Here is a 16426-nt window from a genome sequence, read left to right as displayed (position 1 = left end):
CAAATCACCCAGGTGACTCAGCCCCCTACAGCCCAGATTTGGTGCCCTGCGCCTTCTGACTTTTCCCAAAAGTAAAATCACCTTTGAAAGGGAAGAGATTTCAGATCATCGATGAGATTCAGGAAAATATGACAGGGCAGCTGATGGCGATTGGAACTGTGTGGGGTCCCAAGGTGCCTACTTCGAAGGGTTCTGAGGTGTCATTATGTATGTTTCTTATACCTTGTATCTTCAAAAAATGTCTCTTTATTTGACATAGCTGGATACTTTCTGGACTGATTTCGTACATAACTTTTTTAAGGAGCTAGTTTGAATTTAATAAATCTTTTGATTGTGTACTTCATGACAGGGGCTAGTAGCAAGTCAAATTGTAATTCACAAACTGGCCAAAAAAACCCCAACCATTTTTGTTGATTTCCAACATCAAAATTTTCCTGGTCTGTGGTCTGAAGTACCTTTTTGACCCATTGTAGCAAGTTTATTAGTTCATGACTGAATTCTATGTAAAAAGTAATAACTTAGTTATATATGCAAATGTTCTGGTTTTGGTCTAACAAAACTAAGTTGAACTACTAGTAATTTAATAATTTGTACTATTACATTAAGAACTTCTTTCTTGAACTGATATTTTATTTGGCTTGAGTTCCATCGTCCAGTTCCTCAAGACCTGTAATGTATGACAATGAACAATGAACAGGAACTAAAACCTGAATAAGACTTCTCGAAGAGTATCCTAAAGAAAAAACAAACTAGAAAAATTAGGTCAAATGGCAATTTTCCATTCTCAAATTGTTTTTTAATATCCTATTTGAGTGTGTATGTATCACTATGTTTAGAAACATTTAATTGACCACAGTGTGGAGCTAGAAAGTTTTTAGACTGTATAGTTGAAAAGTGTTTCTTATTCTTTGTTTTTTGAAATTGAGGTATTGCATATTGAATACATTAGGAAAATACATAAATCATTTTATGAATTGCCAGTAAACACGGCTAAAAAACAGCTTTGGTTCTTAGTTTTTTTCCTTGCGAATCTGTAGTGTTGAAATAGTTAAATTTGCAAAAGGCTATATTGTTTGTTTTCTTTAAATTAAGAAGGAAGAAAAAAACCTTAGTAATGTGTTCCAAACTGTTAACTAAACCAGTGTATCATTTAAAACTATTTGAATTGTTTTATATCTATACGATATATATATATTTGATCATTGATATTTACATTATCTAAGATAACTAGGCCATAATATCCTGTTTTGCTAAAATCTTTGGTTGGTAAAATCTGAGAATTCCTTATGTGTGAGACTTGGATTCTGTAGATTGAATTGGTACCCTAATTTTAATTTGTAAGTTTGAAATTTAGTCATGTTATTCAAATTGCTTTAAAAGGGCACTAAATTGTTTCTATGCTCTTAGGTTAAATTCAAATAAGAAAAGTGCTCTTACTACCTAAGACTCTGCTAGCCTTGTGTAAATTTGGCCTAATTTCAGCTGTGAACTGGGTTAGTTTGACCAATAGCAGATGTCACCTTTGAAATTTCCTTCATGATACTGGTGGAAAGTGATGCTTAGAGATAGATTGAGGTTAACTAGAAAATAGTAAGGCATTGTAGAAGAAAAGTCTTTGCTGATAGCAGATGATAAGAATGAATGCCACTATGGTTTTCATGCTTTGAGGTGCTGCCTTGGAAGTGAGGCTGTCTTTGCAGACATTTGAAGAAAGTCCATATTCTGCTATCAGTGACTCACCCAAAGCTAGTATGATCTTCTCTTCCTGTATGTTTCCAACTGGAATGTTTATGTACCCTTCATGGCAGTGTTAAACAGCAAAAGCAAATTGGCTTTTTACTTTCAAATCAATATTTGTATAATTATATAGCTGAATAGCACTGTAGGCCTAGACATCTGTAATATTAATCTACATTTACTGGAGCATATTACAGTCGTTACATTTGAATTTGCTGTTTAGCATCTCTGGCACAGCAATGTGTGACTCTAAAGGAGGCTGTTTTGGTTTTATAGCTGTAACTGTCCTGGTGTGTGACAGCTGCCCCAAAGGTATCCCCTTTGATTGCCTTCTGTTCAGGAGCTTTCAGTGTTGGTGTTACATCTGGAGCCAGGTGACTAATGAGTTACTTATTCCATAGCAGATGCCACTGGCTAAACTAAAGTAAGTGGCCTATTGAAACATGAATTGCTCCCCACAAAGCTCTCATCTAGAGTGATGGACTTATATCCAGGATCTGCTCTTAGTTGTTTTCAGCTGGATTTGCCCATTGTTTGTTTAGCTGTTATGTATTTGGAGTAAAACTAACCATAGGACTCACTTATGAGAGTGTTTATACTCTGGTGCTTGAATTATTAAAGACTGTCCCCCACCCTTTTCTTTAGAATTCATCCAATTGGCAAAGGACTTCGAGGATTTCCGTAAAAAGTGGCAGAGAACAGACCACGAGCTGGGGAAATACAAGGATCTTTTGATGAAAGCAGAAACTGAGCGCAGCGCTCTGGATGTTAAACTGAAGCATGCACGCAATCAGGTGGATGTAGAGATCAAACGGAGACAGCGAGCTGAGGCTGACTGTGAAAAGCTGGTGTGTATTGTTTTCTGTGCTATAACTGTGACGGTGGGAAGGGGGAAGCGTCATCTGATGTTTCCACTTGCCAGATGTACCCAGTTTCTTACTCCACATTAAAGAACTAAAAGCAGCCTGTCCATTGACAACCTATTCATTATTGGAGCTAAAATTGGCAGCCTAGGAATCTTGTTCTCCATAGATTGAAATTTAAATTTTTTCCTCTTTTAGACTCAAAACTACTACTTATTAGGCAGATTTCAAATGAGAATTTAAAGAATTAAAATTAGGAGGAAATACCGGGAAATCCTAGCATATTCTTGATCTGTCACAAGACAATTGACCACCTCTCATGCCACCCAGAATATTCTCATCCTTATATTAATAGCTAGTACTTTGTCATTGATACAGGCAAGGCAATTCTGTCTTTTCTTCACTACTACTAATTCAGGGTAAAACACATACAAAAGTAGAAAGATTAGTATGACTAATCCCTGGTTTCTATTCAACAAGTTGAGCAATGTGGCTAACATAGAACACTTCCATTTTGATATACAAAGCAAAGCCTTTACTAGGAGACAATAATCCATCTTGGTACAGTGTTAGCTGCCTCAGTAGCTCAGATTATCTCGTTCCAGTGAGTCACAGCTTTGTATCCATTTTAATACATTTTGCTCCACCATTTAGATAGGTGAGTGACTGCTTTCATCTGTAGAAGAAGCCAATAATTATCCTGATAAAATGACACGAAAGTGTTTTTTTGCTATGCAGAATCTATTTTGGGACTCTCATTTTGCAATACTCTGTCCTCTTGGATTAGCAGTTTGATCCAAAATCTTGTAGCAGAAACCTCACTACTGTAGATGGAGTTCATTTTACCAGTCAGAAATCAAAGACACAATCTGGGCTTGACATGAATTAATATGCTATTAGTGTAGCAACCTTCCTGAAGGCTCATTTGCATAATGCTGTATTTTAATGTTTTCTGGTCTGCCCATCCCATAAATTTTAGGTGAAGCTTTCTCCCCTGGTTAGTCAGGATGTTTTTACTCTGCTTTGGTCTGTAGGAAAGACAGATTCAGCTGATTCGAGAGATGCTCATGTGTGACACATCTGGCAGCATTCAGCTAAGCGAGGAGCAAAAATCAGCTCTGGCTTTTCTCAACAGAGGCCAACCATCCCTCGGCAATGCTGGGAACAAAAGGTGGGGGAACTGCATCTGTCCTTATCTGATCACAAGCAGCACAGCTGTCAGAAGTTCTTGTTATCTTAACTCTTAAATATACTGCTTCTGGAGTCTGCTGAATAAAGCAGAAAAAGACTTTGGAGCAAGGCTGGGTGGGAAATAAAGGCACAAGGACCTGCCTATTTTATTTGAACAGTTTAAAAAAATCTTCCCTTACAATGTTGTTTCACCATGGGTAAAATTTTGACGTTGGTGCTACATTGCACATCGATAACTAATCCTGCAGATTGCTAAGAGACCTAAAGGTGAAAGTGGCAGTTCAGCAATACTCTCAGTGTTTACTCTCCAGAGAGCTCTTGCCGTTCTTCTGGTTTAGAAAGGCCTTCTGTGAGCCAAGACAAGACAATATTTTTGGTTTTACTCCATCCTTCTTTAAAATGGTCTCAACCAGGCTTTGAATGTAATACTTCCAGTACAATATGTAGGGAAAGATCAGCACTCTTAGAGCTATTTATTTTGTTGCCTGGTTGTTTTATGTGGAATCTTGATAACTAAAAAGATGTACAGGCTTAATTTCTTTAAAAAAACTAATGTTGGGTAATACTCTATCTTGTAGAAAGCAACCACAGTTGGGATCACATTAAACTTCACTCTCCAGCCCTGTGAATTTTTAGTAGCCTGTAGTACAAACTCAGTAGGGAGTGGAAACCATACCCCTGACTGTAAATTTCAGCTGTAGTTATAAGGCCCTTGCTGAAAAAAACAACTGTGCTGCATGTGGATTCATGCTGCATGCACACTCCTTTATGAAACGCAACCCACCATAGCTAGGGGGTTGAGCTTAGAGTTATCGCTACAGGGAAGGCATCGCTGCAAAATTGCTGGCATGACCTGACCTGTTAGGTAACTTGTTCTGGGTGTTGGTGGACTTTGCTCTCTGTAATCTTCTGTGTCTAACTTTGTGTTGTTTCACTCATCTAGACTGTCAACCATTGATGAATCTGGTTCCATTTTATCAGATATCAGCTTTGACAAGACTGATGAATCGCTGGTAATGAACATTTGATCTCTGAGAATTATTTATATTCCTGCTCCCTCAGAAATATCTCTGCAGTCCTTCTGGAATTCCTTTATTACTGTTATTAATTGATGTGTTATAGGTACTGAGCTAGCATTTTATAATATAAATCCGCATAAACTATTAGAGACTGGCTTATATATTTTTTTAGTTTCTGGAAGTGAGAGTATAGAAATCAGGATCTGACATGAGGTTAAATTTGTTTAATGGATTGGTGAGCTGCATGTACTAATTTATTATATCTTGACTTATTAAAGCCCCAGCTAGCAATAAAAAAATTAGCAAAACTATTCAGACAGGGCTTATTTGTTGCTTTGGGGGAGAATAGACTTGTGCCTTATTTCTGAATTAGTTTGGTTCTTAAGGGAAACTTAGTTATATTTAACAGTTAGAAGGAAAACCAGTGCTCTGGAGCCTGTTTCCAAGGTCTAGATAATGCTGTGACCCACAGTGGTTAGCATGTCTGAGCTCTTGTTACCTTACTTTTGTCGGGCAGCACCCTTCTCTTAACTCATGGTGGTATTTCTGCATGCAAGGTCATCTGATATTTTAATCTTTGATGTTCAGGAAACTGGTAGCTTATTGGTTTTCCTGGCAGAAAGCTAGCAGACAGAACAATAAATTAGAAGGTTATTGGAGGCTGGTTTTCTGGTGATAGCAAAACAAGTGGCAACTACTTGTTACATGGGCTAGGAGTTTTCTGTCCAAATTCAGTGTTTGGCTAGGGAAATAATCACCACTTTGTAGGTATGAATACTTGGTATCACCTTTTTGAAATGAGGAATGATACAGAATAGGTCTGGGATATATACTAAAGCCAGAACATATTATTAGCTGATTTTGGGGCTAGACCTATGCTATGATATCTGTTGTAACTGAAGCTGAATCAAACAAGCAGTAGCTAAATTATTTGACCATGAATTGGGAAAATTAAATTTATTCAGCTAAGCTACAATTTGCTATATATAACTTTCTGGATTTTGTATTTTCAGGATTTATCAGGAGTAAGGAAGTCACAGGTAGCTACTAAAAAATGAATGTAAATAGTTAAAATGAGTGAAGGGAAGCTAGACCATAGGAAAAGACAAATAATTCTTCAGTGGTGAATATTTTTAGGGCCCAAGGAAAAGAGATGATTGAGAGAAGTAAAACCCGAACTAGAACTTTTTTTTTAGCTAGAACTTTTTAAGTGGCTATATTGTACAAAACATCTGATCAGACAACAGCAATCCCTTAAGAGCAAGAATCACACCTAGCATGATCAGTATAGTGCCTAACATTCTGTAAGTTCTAAAACTAATTACAAAAATAATCAGAAACAGAGGACAAGGCCCTGAAGATAATCACGACAGAAGTTGATTCTTTAACCTTTTCTTGCCTCTGTGGTATTGATTCCTGATTCTATTATAATAGCTTCAATTTTGGAAAGAAAACATGTTAACTGACCACAGCTCTATAGCTACAACAGTTGAGACTGCCCTTCCTCCTCTCCCTGAATTGTAAGTTAGGGAGTCTGACTCAAGAAGCCTTTTAAAGTTCTCTATAAATTTATTTGGTGTTTGGTTAGGGGAGACCTAACCAAAGAAGGAAATTAATACAGTGTAATTTGTCAACAGGATTGGGATTCTTCTTTGGTAAAGAATTTCAGACTGAAGAAGAGAGAAAAGAGGGTATGTATTGTTTTAAAAAAATAATAGTAAAAGAGTTTTCTCCAGAAATTCTGCCATGATACTGCATTCCTAACATGTTGTTCTAGCCATTGTTGAATACTTTCTAAATGAATCCATGCTGGGGGTGGTACTGATATTCCTTGAGGGTAGTAACTCAGGACAGAATCCTGACCCATTTTACTGCTCCAGGCTGCTTTCACTTCGTTCATGATGTAGAAAAGGATATACTTAAGTTTGTTTTGAGTTGTCATACGGATTTTTACATAGGACTTTTTATGCTCTAATATAAGCTTCAGATGAAATGTGTGTATAATGGGATATGCAGAGAACTATCTATGTGTGTTGGTTTTAGGATACTTAATATGTTTCCAAAGACGTCATGTCCTAGGGTGGGATTACAGCTCTACTTTTTCTGGTCCTGTCATCTAAATTTTTCCAAAACTTGCTTGTTTCTTCAAGGGCACTAAAGGCATTTTGTGTTGGTACAGCTTAAGCTTCATGTGGAAGCTTGTTATTTACATAGCTCTGGAACCTGGGACTTGCATCCAAGTTGTCTAATGGAATACGTTTATCTTCTATGCTTCAGACCTTCTGCTTGGCACTAAAGTTATTGGTGTTTGCCCCCTCTCTAGCGATCCAGTAGCCGACAGTTCATTGATGGTCCCCCTGGACCTGTAAAGAAAACTCGTTCTATTGGCTCCACAGCAGACCAGGTAAGAAGAGTCAGGCCAAGAGAATTGTGGTCTTGAACACATCAAAGATTAGTGGCCCCAAGCATTAAAATTTCTGAGTCAGCATTGCAGTGTTATTTTGAGAGAGGTGTTGGTCAGTTTTTTATGTAATAGGATCCTTATCGTCCATATGAGCGGAATTACAGTATTCCCTCACTTATCGCGGGTATTACGTTCTATACCACCCCCCGCGCCCCCCCGCCCCCCTGCGATAGGTGAAAAAAATCCGCGAAGTAGGAACCTTACATTTATTTTAGGATTTATATATATTTTATAAGGCTTTATAAATCCTTCCCATACACTTATAAACGGTTCCCAGTCCCTTATTAACCTTTCCCACTCCCTTATTAACTTTTCCCACACTTTTATAAGCACTGCTTATGTTCTTAAACATATTCTACACTCTTAAATGTATGTAACTTTAACAACATACATATACAGTACCGCAAAATCCCACGATATAGCGAAAAATCCTGCGATACAGTGAGGCCGTGATAAGTGAACCGTGATATAGAGAGGGTCTACCGTAGTCTGATTAAGTAAGTTTTATGCTTGATTCCTAGTTGCTTGTATGTATATTCATGTGATCTATATTTCTCTTCTAAAGTATAAGATTTTGACTTATAGTGATTTGGGTAGGGCCTTAAGTCCTGACAAAGGAAATTTTCATGCACTCCAAAATCCTATAATGGAGGGGAAATTAGATTCAAATGTTCATCCTTCCCTCATTACAACTTCTTTTTCAGGGGAATGAATCCATCGTTGCAAAAACTACAGTGACTGTTCCCAATGATGGTGGGCCCATTGAAGCTACCTCCACCATTGAAACCGTGCCACACTGGACGAGAGGCCGAAGGAAAACAGGTCCTCTGGGTTTGTGACTGAGTTGCCTATGTAAACAACTGGTAAAACTGGGGAGGACTGGTTTCTTAGAACCCTCCTCAGGCAAGGGTTGGATGTTTTGTGTAGTTTTTAACTGCTGCCTACTGAGGGCTGGAGCCCTGTGTCAAGTTCTGCCTTAGGGTGCTAGTCTCACCTATGCCGCTAGTATATAACCGGCTATTTTTGATACTGGTTTTTTTTTCTCCCCACGTAGCCATTTATATTCACTTCTGATTATGGTTATGGATTACTGCTTATCTACCAATTATATTAAAATTGGGTTTAAAATATTCAGAAGGAACAAAATACTTAAGACTTAAGGTTAAGGGTGCTTGTGTTCTAGGGACTTTGCAGCCATGGAACAGTGACTCGACCTTGACCAGCAGGCAGCAGGAGCCGCGGGCTGAGACGGACGGCCCCAGCACGCCACAGAGTAATGGGGGGATGCGTCTGCATGACTTCGTCTCCAAGACGGTAAATCTGGGATTGCGCCTTCTTCTTTTGAGCACCTTTAATTTTTTAATTGTGAAAGTAATATACACCAGGAACAAATTTAAATAGTTTAGCATTATAAAGTTAAATGTCGAATTTCCTTCTTCCTTCCAACTCCACTCTCCAGGGGTCGCTACTGAATTACAGCAGGTGTGGTGTGTAGCTTTCCATTCTGTGAGTAATAGTAAATTCAGAGAAAACAACTGTTCAGAAGCAGTTTTTTGTACTTTTTATAGTGATATATACTTATGTTTTATGCTTAAATAATAGCATGGTTTAACTTCGTCCCATTTGATTTCCCCATGAAAACCCAAGCAAACTGACAGACTCAGAGGAGTTAACTAACTTATTGGGGCCACATGACAGGAAGTGACATAATTAAGATGGAGGTTTTCTGACTCCTTGTGAACAAATTCTTCCCACTACTTTTTACTGTTCCCTTCCAGCTGGGTGACCTATGCAAGTTACGTGCCCTCTTTTTTGCTTCTGTTTCCTTAAACAAAACAAAACCTATTTTATAGGATTGTCGTGAGAATTACACAAGCAGATATGTGTAAAAGAATTAGAAAGTTGTTCAGCACATGCTAAATGCTTAATAAATGTTGGTTGATGATGTTGATAATTTTTTAATTCGTGCCACTCTCTTCCTTCTGCCCCCATTTCATCTGCAGGTTATTAAACCTGAATCTTGTGTTCCATGTGGGAAGCGAATAAAATTTGGCAAGCTCTCTCTGAAGTGTCGAGACTGTCGTGTGGTCTCTCATCCAGAATGTCGGGACCGCTGTCCCCTTCCCTGCATTCCTACCCTGATAGGAACACCTGTTAAGATAGGAGAGGTACGACCTGTGGGAAGCATTATTGTCATGGCTTCTTAGCTTTTCTAAAGCTGAATGCCAGTTTTTGTTTTAGAACTAATGATGCCAAATATGTTTCCTCCCATGAATAATGAATAGAAATTATAAAACGTTAACTTGCAGACAGATCCTGTTTTTGTTTATCTGTTTCATCACCGTTCTAGACCAAACTCCCTTTCCATACCTGCCCCACCATCCCTTCCCCTTTTTCCTTCCTCCTCACACTTACTCCTTCTCTCCCTTCTTTGCATCCTCTCCTTCCCTCTCTCCGCTTCCTTTTCTCCTCTTCTTTCCTCTTCTCTCCCCTCCCCATCTTATCCTATTTTATAAAATTTGAAACATATACAGAAGTAGAGAGATTATTATAACTAATCCCTGGTTTCTGTCATTCAAATTCCACAATTACTAATTCATGTCCAGCCTTGATTTATCAGTACTTCCATCTCTTCCTCCTGGCCCTGTCTAGTGAATTATTTTGAATCAAATCTTAGCTGACATAAAATTTTATCTGTGAATGAATATTCTTTCTGTTACATTAGAGGTATTCCATACTAGGCTATTAAGATTAGCTTGCTTATTTCTAAAAATTGATTCAATTCATTAAGAAAATATTTATTGTACAGGCAACATTAGAAAGAATCAAATCAAAGCAAAATGACTAAGCTGCTACCCACCTCCCAGCAAATCAAATGTTATTTTCCCCTAATCTTAAGAGTTCTTCTCTGTGCAAGTTTTTTTTTTTTTTTTTATTTACAAGTTTTCTGTACTCTGATATAGTACCATGGAGTTTTCCCGTGTAGGTAGGTTTGTGTCACAATCTAGTTGTGTTAATTTTCCTTACTAAGAATAATTTAAAAGATTTTCTTTCTTAAAGTAACAAATTAGTTTATATTAAAGGCTATACCTGTAATTTCATTATTGCTTGTTTTCGGATGCCCTTGAGTAGAAGAGAAGCAAGGATGCAGTTGTAGCTAGTGGTTTTATTACTTGTTCATGAAGAGTGTGGTATCTCTCACCATAAATCAGTCCGATGTGGAGGAGGGAAAAATAATTGAGTGTCTCTGTTTTAATGTATGCATTTGGAATAGGAATTTAAAAGTAGACACTATGTCCCATCCTGAATATTAGTCTGGAAATGGTTCTACCCACTGGGCTAGATCTGCTGGTCTAAGTGGTATAAATGATAATTTATAACTTTGCCTTTTTAGGGAATACTGGCAGATTATGTGTCCCAGACCTCTCCAATGATCCCCTCCATTATTGTCCACTGTGTAAATGAGATTGAGCAGAGAGGACTGACTGAGGTAAGTGTAAACTTGGAAGAGGGTGAATGTGTTACTTGTGTTACCACTTAGGAGCTTCTTAACTGAAAGTATCATCTTGATAATAGACAGGCCTATATCGGGTCTCAGGCTGCGACCGAACAGTAAAAGAGCTGAAGGAGAAATTTTTCAGAGTGAAAACTGTACCCCTCCTCAGCAAAGTGGATGACATCCATGCTATCTGTAGCCTCCTGAAAGACTTCCTTCGGAACCTCAAAGAACCCCTTCTGACCTTTCGGCTAAACAAGACCTTTATGGAAGCAGCAGGTAAGGGCAGATCTTAATACTTGTGTGTGAGTCCAACAAGTGGCTGGAATTTTTGACTCTTGTTTGCATTTTACCCCAACCTCGTAAAGTGCCGGAACATAGTAGCTACTCGGGTAAATAACGATGTCCATATTGCCCGTGCCTGTTCTCGCCCTGTCTGAACTGGGTAGGGCTCTGACGGCTTTGCTGTTGCTATTGCTTTCCGTTGTTGTTTAGTCAAGTTTTAGGTTGTCCTTTTGAACTTGGAAGCATCTTTGGTTTCTTTTCCTTACACTCCACATATAAGCCACTGGTAAATCTTGTCTGCAAAGATGTTATAAAATATAGCTGAAATTTTAAACTTGTTACTCCTTCTCCTACTACCACTCTTAACAGCTCTTGCTCTGGAGTGATGTAAGAACCTATTGATTTTTCTGTTTCTACTCTTGCTGTCTATGGTATGGTTCTCATAGAGAAGTAAGAGTGGTTCTTTTAAAATTTAAGTTACATGATGTTCCTTCTGTCCTCAGTATCTTCCAGTGGCTTCCCTTCATTTACAGAATAAAATCCACAGTCCTTAGCATGACCCAAAGACCCTACATGATTTGGCTCCTGGTTATGTCTCCAACATCATTTCCTTTTATACCCTTCCCTTCTTTCTTTCCTCTCCAATTACATTAGTTGTTGTCTCAACCTGAAATGATATTTGCATGATTTGCTTCTTTATTTCTTTCAGGTTTCTTTTGGGGTATCTTGTCTTCAGAAATACCTTTCCTGACCACCTTGTCTAAAATGAGAGCTCCCATTACTTTCTAGCCTCTGGCCTGCCTTATTTTATTACATGTATTGTTACCTGATAGCTATTGCTTTTTAGACTTATTCCTCCAATAGTACCTGGCACACAGTAGGCCCATAAATATGTTTTATGAACAAGTACCTTCTTGATAATTGTAGTCAGAGCAATTGTATGTCTGCTTTCCTGGTATAGAGGTTGCTAGCTGCTTTCCCTAACTGCAGGAGCTGGCTTTTTAAAAGTTCTGATTTCTCATATTGAACTGTTGGTCAGTATTCTGCTTGTTAATGAAACTAGAGTCTGATGCAGTCATGAACCTAATCAGAAGTTTTAGAAGCTTACTGTATAGATGAGACTCTGTGGTCGATACCTTGGAAGCCTGCTGTCAAGGGAAAGAAGTCTTAGGCCTCTTGGTGCTTTCTTTTCATTTACAGAAATCACAGATGAGGACAACAGCATAGCTGCCATGTACCAGGCTGTTGGTGAACTGCCCCAGGCCAACAGAGACACATTAGCTTTCCTCATGATTCACTTGCAGAGGTGAGGAGAGCAGAAAGTTGTTTCTGGGAGTTAGGGGATTTTCCAAGGAAAGATAATGTGGTTTGTGGGTTAGGAGATGAATTGTTTTCTTGTAGCACTTGTATTTTGGTCTGTGTTTAAGTGGAGGATCAAGTCTTCTAATTTAATGCTCTTTTGATTAGAGTGGCTCAGAGCCCAAACACTAAAATGGATGTTGCCAATCTGGCTAAAGTCTTTGGCCCTACAATAGTTGCCCATGGTGTGCCCAGTCCAGACCCAATGACAATGTTACAGGACATCAAGCGTCAACCCAAGGTAGGCAAGCATATATAGATGTATATGAACTTGTGTGCCATGGTAACATGAGAGACCAGTGAGAGGTAAGCCCTAAGATTTGGAAGTTTGCTGACAGATTTGGTGACTTTTAGGTGGTAGAACGCTTGCTTTCACTGCCGCTGGAATACTGGAGTCAGTTCATGATGGTGGAACAAGAGAACATGGACCCCATGCATGTCATTGAAAACACAAACGCCTTTTCAACACCACAGACACCAGATATTAAAGGTAAGGCCTGACTTGTGCTTTTAAAAGACCTGACTCTGTCTCCACTTTTGGTCATGTGCTCTCTCCTTGCCTTTGCTGTAGTTGTTTGAAATTTGTATTCTTCAATAAAAATTCATTTTGAGAATTCTAACATTAAAGGAAAATTTGTACAGTTCTACTGTCCTGATTTCTTTTTCACTTTTCTGTGTTCTTTACCCATATAGAAAATTTGAAATTATATAGATTTATATTAATTTATATATAATTTATTCTTATTATGTTTCTTGATATGTTTTATCAACTTGATTTCTTAAAAACTTTGCCAGTTTGTATTGCCACCAAAAATATATGAGGCTGGTTTCATTCCAGCGTCAATCACACTGGAGGCCTGTTCTTTCATTATAAGGTAGCATGTTATTTTTTCTAGTATAGGTAAAAATCAAATGGTCAGATGTTAGATTTGTGAAGTTTGGAGTTTGAGAATGTCCTGACTCAGGAAGTGAGTGTTAGCTATTCATTGAGCAGTTGCCTGTGTGGTTCAAAAGATAAACTGGTGTGTTATAGCATGAGGACAAAAATGATCTCTGAGACTCAGCTCGGTCTCTGGCCTTGGCTCTTAAGTGCTTCACAGAGATTCCAGCTTAAAACTAGCCATTTACAAGGGTGCTTTCTTTCTTTCCTCTCCTATAACAATATGTCTTAACTTTGATTGAAGTGAGTTTCCTGGGGCCTGTGACCACTCCTGAGCATCAGCTTCTCAAGACTCCTTCATCCAGCTCCCTGTCACAGAGAGTCCGCTCCACCCTCACCAGGAACACGCCCAGGTATGCGGATCTGACCTGCTTAGGAAAGTAAAAAATTACTGCTCCCTTACATTTCTTCCCCATCATACTGAAGGTAATTGAAAGAAAGATCGAATTAGATCTTACCTATGGCCAGACTTTCAGAGGAAACCTAGAGCCATAAGGATCCCCCTTTTAAAAGCATCTAAAGGCCTTAACTGTTGCCCCTCTCATCCCAGATGACAAAGTAGCTTACAGCATAGTTTTTGAGGGGTCTCTGCCTTTAGCTAATTATGTTGTCATGTTATAGTTGTTCATTTGCCATTTTTTTAATAGAATACTTTTCCAATTTATTCTCTTTTTCTTTAGATTTGGGAGCAAAAGCAAGTCTGCCACCAACCTAGGAAGACAGGGCAACTTTTTTGCTTCTCCAATGCTCAAGTGAAGTCCTGTCTCGTGTGACAGCATTTACTGAGGGCAAGGAGGGGCACACCTGTACTCTATGTGCTGCAGCCTCCTGTGCTTGTTACTACTTTTAGCGCTTCCCAGGCTTTTAATCAGGCTTCATTGTGTGTGGGGGTTTTAAAACTATATATATCTTCCTCCCCTTCTCCTCAAGTAATGTAATATGAACACTTTGTGCTGTCATTGGGAACTTTTAGGTGGGAGATTTTTACAGGGGTAGTATGAATTCATTATGATTTTGGTGGGGGGGGGGTGGGGGGCTAGTCCCTTTGGCGTAAGCTAAGTGCCGTTCATGGGATGACCTTTCTCTGGTGTTATTTAGAACTAATTTCCACGAGACAAAGACAGAGGCCCTACTTCTTTAGTAAGATTGACTTGCCTCAGGGTGGGAGGTGGGAGGGCAGGGCAAAGAAAGGTTTGGACAAAGGCTATAGGGTGGCTCCTTCTGAGAACTGGGAAGTTCCCCTTCCCCCATTATGAACTGGAGCCTTCATGAAAATGGAATAGGGTAAGGACAGTACTACTGATGGGTGTATGCTTAGCTTTAATTTGCATTGATTAGGTTTAATAGTGTTAAGTGGCACAATCTTGTAAAAGCGACACTACAATTATATTTCTCTCTAATGGACCTCTGGCTAGACTTTGGGTTTGGTTGGCGTCAAAGCCAGTTTGTTCATAAGCTGAATTCGTTCTGATGGGTGAGACCCCCCCGCCCCCAGTCCATTGGAGCCCTAGTGGTCAGTATGCTGTCTATTTAGCATCCCAACTAACAATAAGAGTAAGCTATAGGGGAGAGTGTCAATATTTTGTGTGGCTAGAAAAGCCACAATCATTTTGTCTTTGCACTTTGGATGCTGAAATCTTCCTGTGTAACATAGCCACATCTAGATAAATATGACTATTTTCTTTTATTAAAATTATTTCCAATGTCTGTAAAAATACTTTCTTCTATAGAACGTTTATGACCCATATTGACCTTTGTCTGTAAAACACATATTTGGAATATATTTGGAAAAAAGTAAATAGTTTTTTCAAAATGAATATGAGGTTGGTTTTCTTCTTGAAGGTAACCTTTAGGACCTTTTTTTTTTCTTTTTTTTAGAAAATAATTTTCCCTTCAAGTGTTTTGAGTCTTATTCATCTCCATTCCCTTCCCCCCAAACTTGGCCACTACCAGGAGTTGTTTCTTTGTTTCTCATTCATTCTCCTTTGTTGTCCAAATCAAAGTCCTAGATTTGTCCCTGTGACTCTTATCTTCTAATTTGAAGAAACTACTCTAAACAAAAAAACAAACTTTTAAACAAGTCTTTAGGGACCAGAATGGTGCAATTTAAAAAAAAAAAGAAAGACTGGCTGGCTGACTGCCTGGAAGGAACATCCTTCACTGCTGGAAGTGACTCTGGAGTGAGCTGGGATGATTAACTGAGGGCACCTGCACTTGGAACTCTGAAGCTGGTGAACAGAATGTATCTGAGATTGAACGTAAACAGTTGCAGGCTTAATATGTAACTGTGGAGAGAGGAGGCAACCTACTGGCTTTTTTCCCAGGAGGTGACAGCTCTCACAGCAGGGCCCATCTGCCTCAGCAAATTGACGGAGGATGGGTGGGTGCCTTCGCCCCTTCCTCATCTTTACACACATGCGCCTGTTAGGTTTTGTTGTTTTAAACTTTGCCCTAGATGCCATCCCTTTTCTTATGTCTCTGCAAGCCTAGTGTTGGCCTGGCTCCATACTTGCTGTTCTGTACTATCTCCCCAAGGTGCCTTTTAAGTCACTAATGTAGAGGAAGTAAATGGATTGTGTAATGTTAGTGAAGGCAAGACTTCCCTATGCAGGAACTGATGGCCCATTAAGGAAAAAGGAAATGGTCTTGTGTGTCAAATGTTGGCAGCCAGTTACAGTTTTGAGCTTGGCCAAGAGACCTTAGCCATGAAAATAATTCTGATACTAGCAAAGGGAAATGTGTACCCACCTTCAGCTTTTTTAATAGCACTTCATGTGGAATAGCTTGACTTTCTCCTTTCAAGGGCTTGCTTAATTAAATTATACTTCCTTGTGTGAGATCTGTGGAAAGAGTTCGGTGCTCTGGGGTGGCTGTCACCCCTCTCGTCTGCTCCTAGCCCTTTCTGCTGCTGCCTTTTGCCCCTTCTTTAATGCAGTTGAACTTTACTGTCTCACTTACTGTTAACCAGAATCTTTAAATCTGTTCTCCTTTATCAATCTGTGTAAGACTCCTAAGTTTGATGTTTAGTTAACTGGGCAAGCATTATATGGTTTGATTCAGCAACAACAATTT

At 38.9% G+C, this 16426-nt stretch overlaps 1 protein-coding gene across 6 annotated transcripts in view; it reads left to right on the top strand.

Annotated features, from left to right (window-relative positions):
• The window catches only part of RACGAP1 (Rac GTPase activating protein 1), a 32142-nt gene extending 17767 nt beyond the window's left edge, over window positions 1-14375 (top strand). For 5 of the 6 annotated variants that reach the window (XM_090275548.1, XM_090275553.1, XM_090275550.1 and 2 more), the window contains exons 3-17: window positions 2383-2585; window positions 3635-3771; window positions 4735-4804; window positions 6448-6501; window positions 7134-7214; window positions 7979-8105; window positions 8458-8588; window positions 9278-9442; window positions 10669-10764; window positions 10851-11049; window positions 12256-12361; window positions 12523-12655; window positions 12769-12904; window positions 13599-13707; window positions 14035-14375. In XM_090275548.1, the coding sequence (XP_090131674.1) occupies window positions 2383-2585; window positions 3635-3771; window positions 4735-4804; window positions 6448-6501; window positions 7134-7214; window positions 7979-8105; window positions 8458-8588; window positions 9278-9442; window positions 10669-10764; window positions 10851-11049; window positions 12256-12361; window positions 12523-12655; window positions 12769-12904; window positions 13599-13707; window positions 14035-14110 (1823 nt within the window). In that variant the 3' untranslated portion in view covers window positions 14111-14375. The remainder of the gene's footprint in view (window positions 1-2382; window positions 2586-3634; window positions 3772-4734; window positions 4805-6447; window positions 6502-7133; window positions 7215-7978; window positions 8106-8457; window positions 8589-9277; window positions 9443-10668; window positions 10765-10850; window positions 11050-12255; window positions 12362-12522; window positions 12656-12768; window positions 12905-13598; window positions 13708-14034) is intronic. The other variant, XM_090275547.1, reaches the window with a different exon arrangement.
• Window positions 14376-16426: the final 2051 nt, after the last annotated feature.

This window comes from Furipterus horrens, unplaced genomic scaffold (genome assembly GCF_987537825.1).
Source record: "Furipterus horrens unplaced genomic scaffold, mFurHor1.1.pri manual_scaffold_4, whole genome shotgun sequence".
In the NCBI taxonomy this organism is placed as follows: Eukaryota; Metazoa; Chordata; class Mammalia; order Chiroptera; family Furipteridae; genus Furipterus; species Furipterus horrens.
Note: the sequence above shows the minus strand (reverse complement) of the source record. Positions and strands in the feature narration are given on the sequence as shown.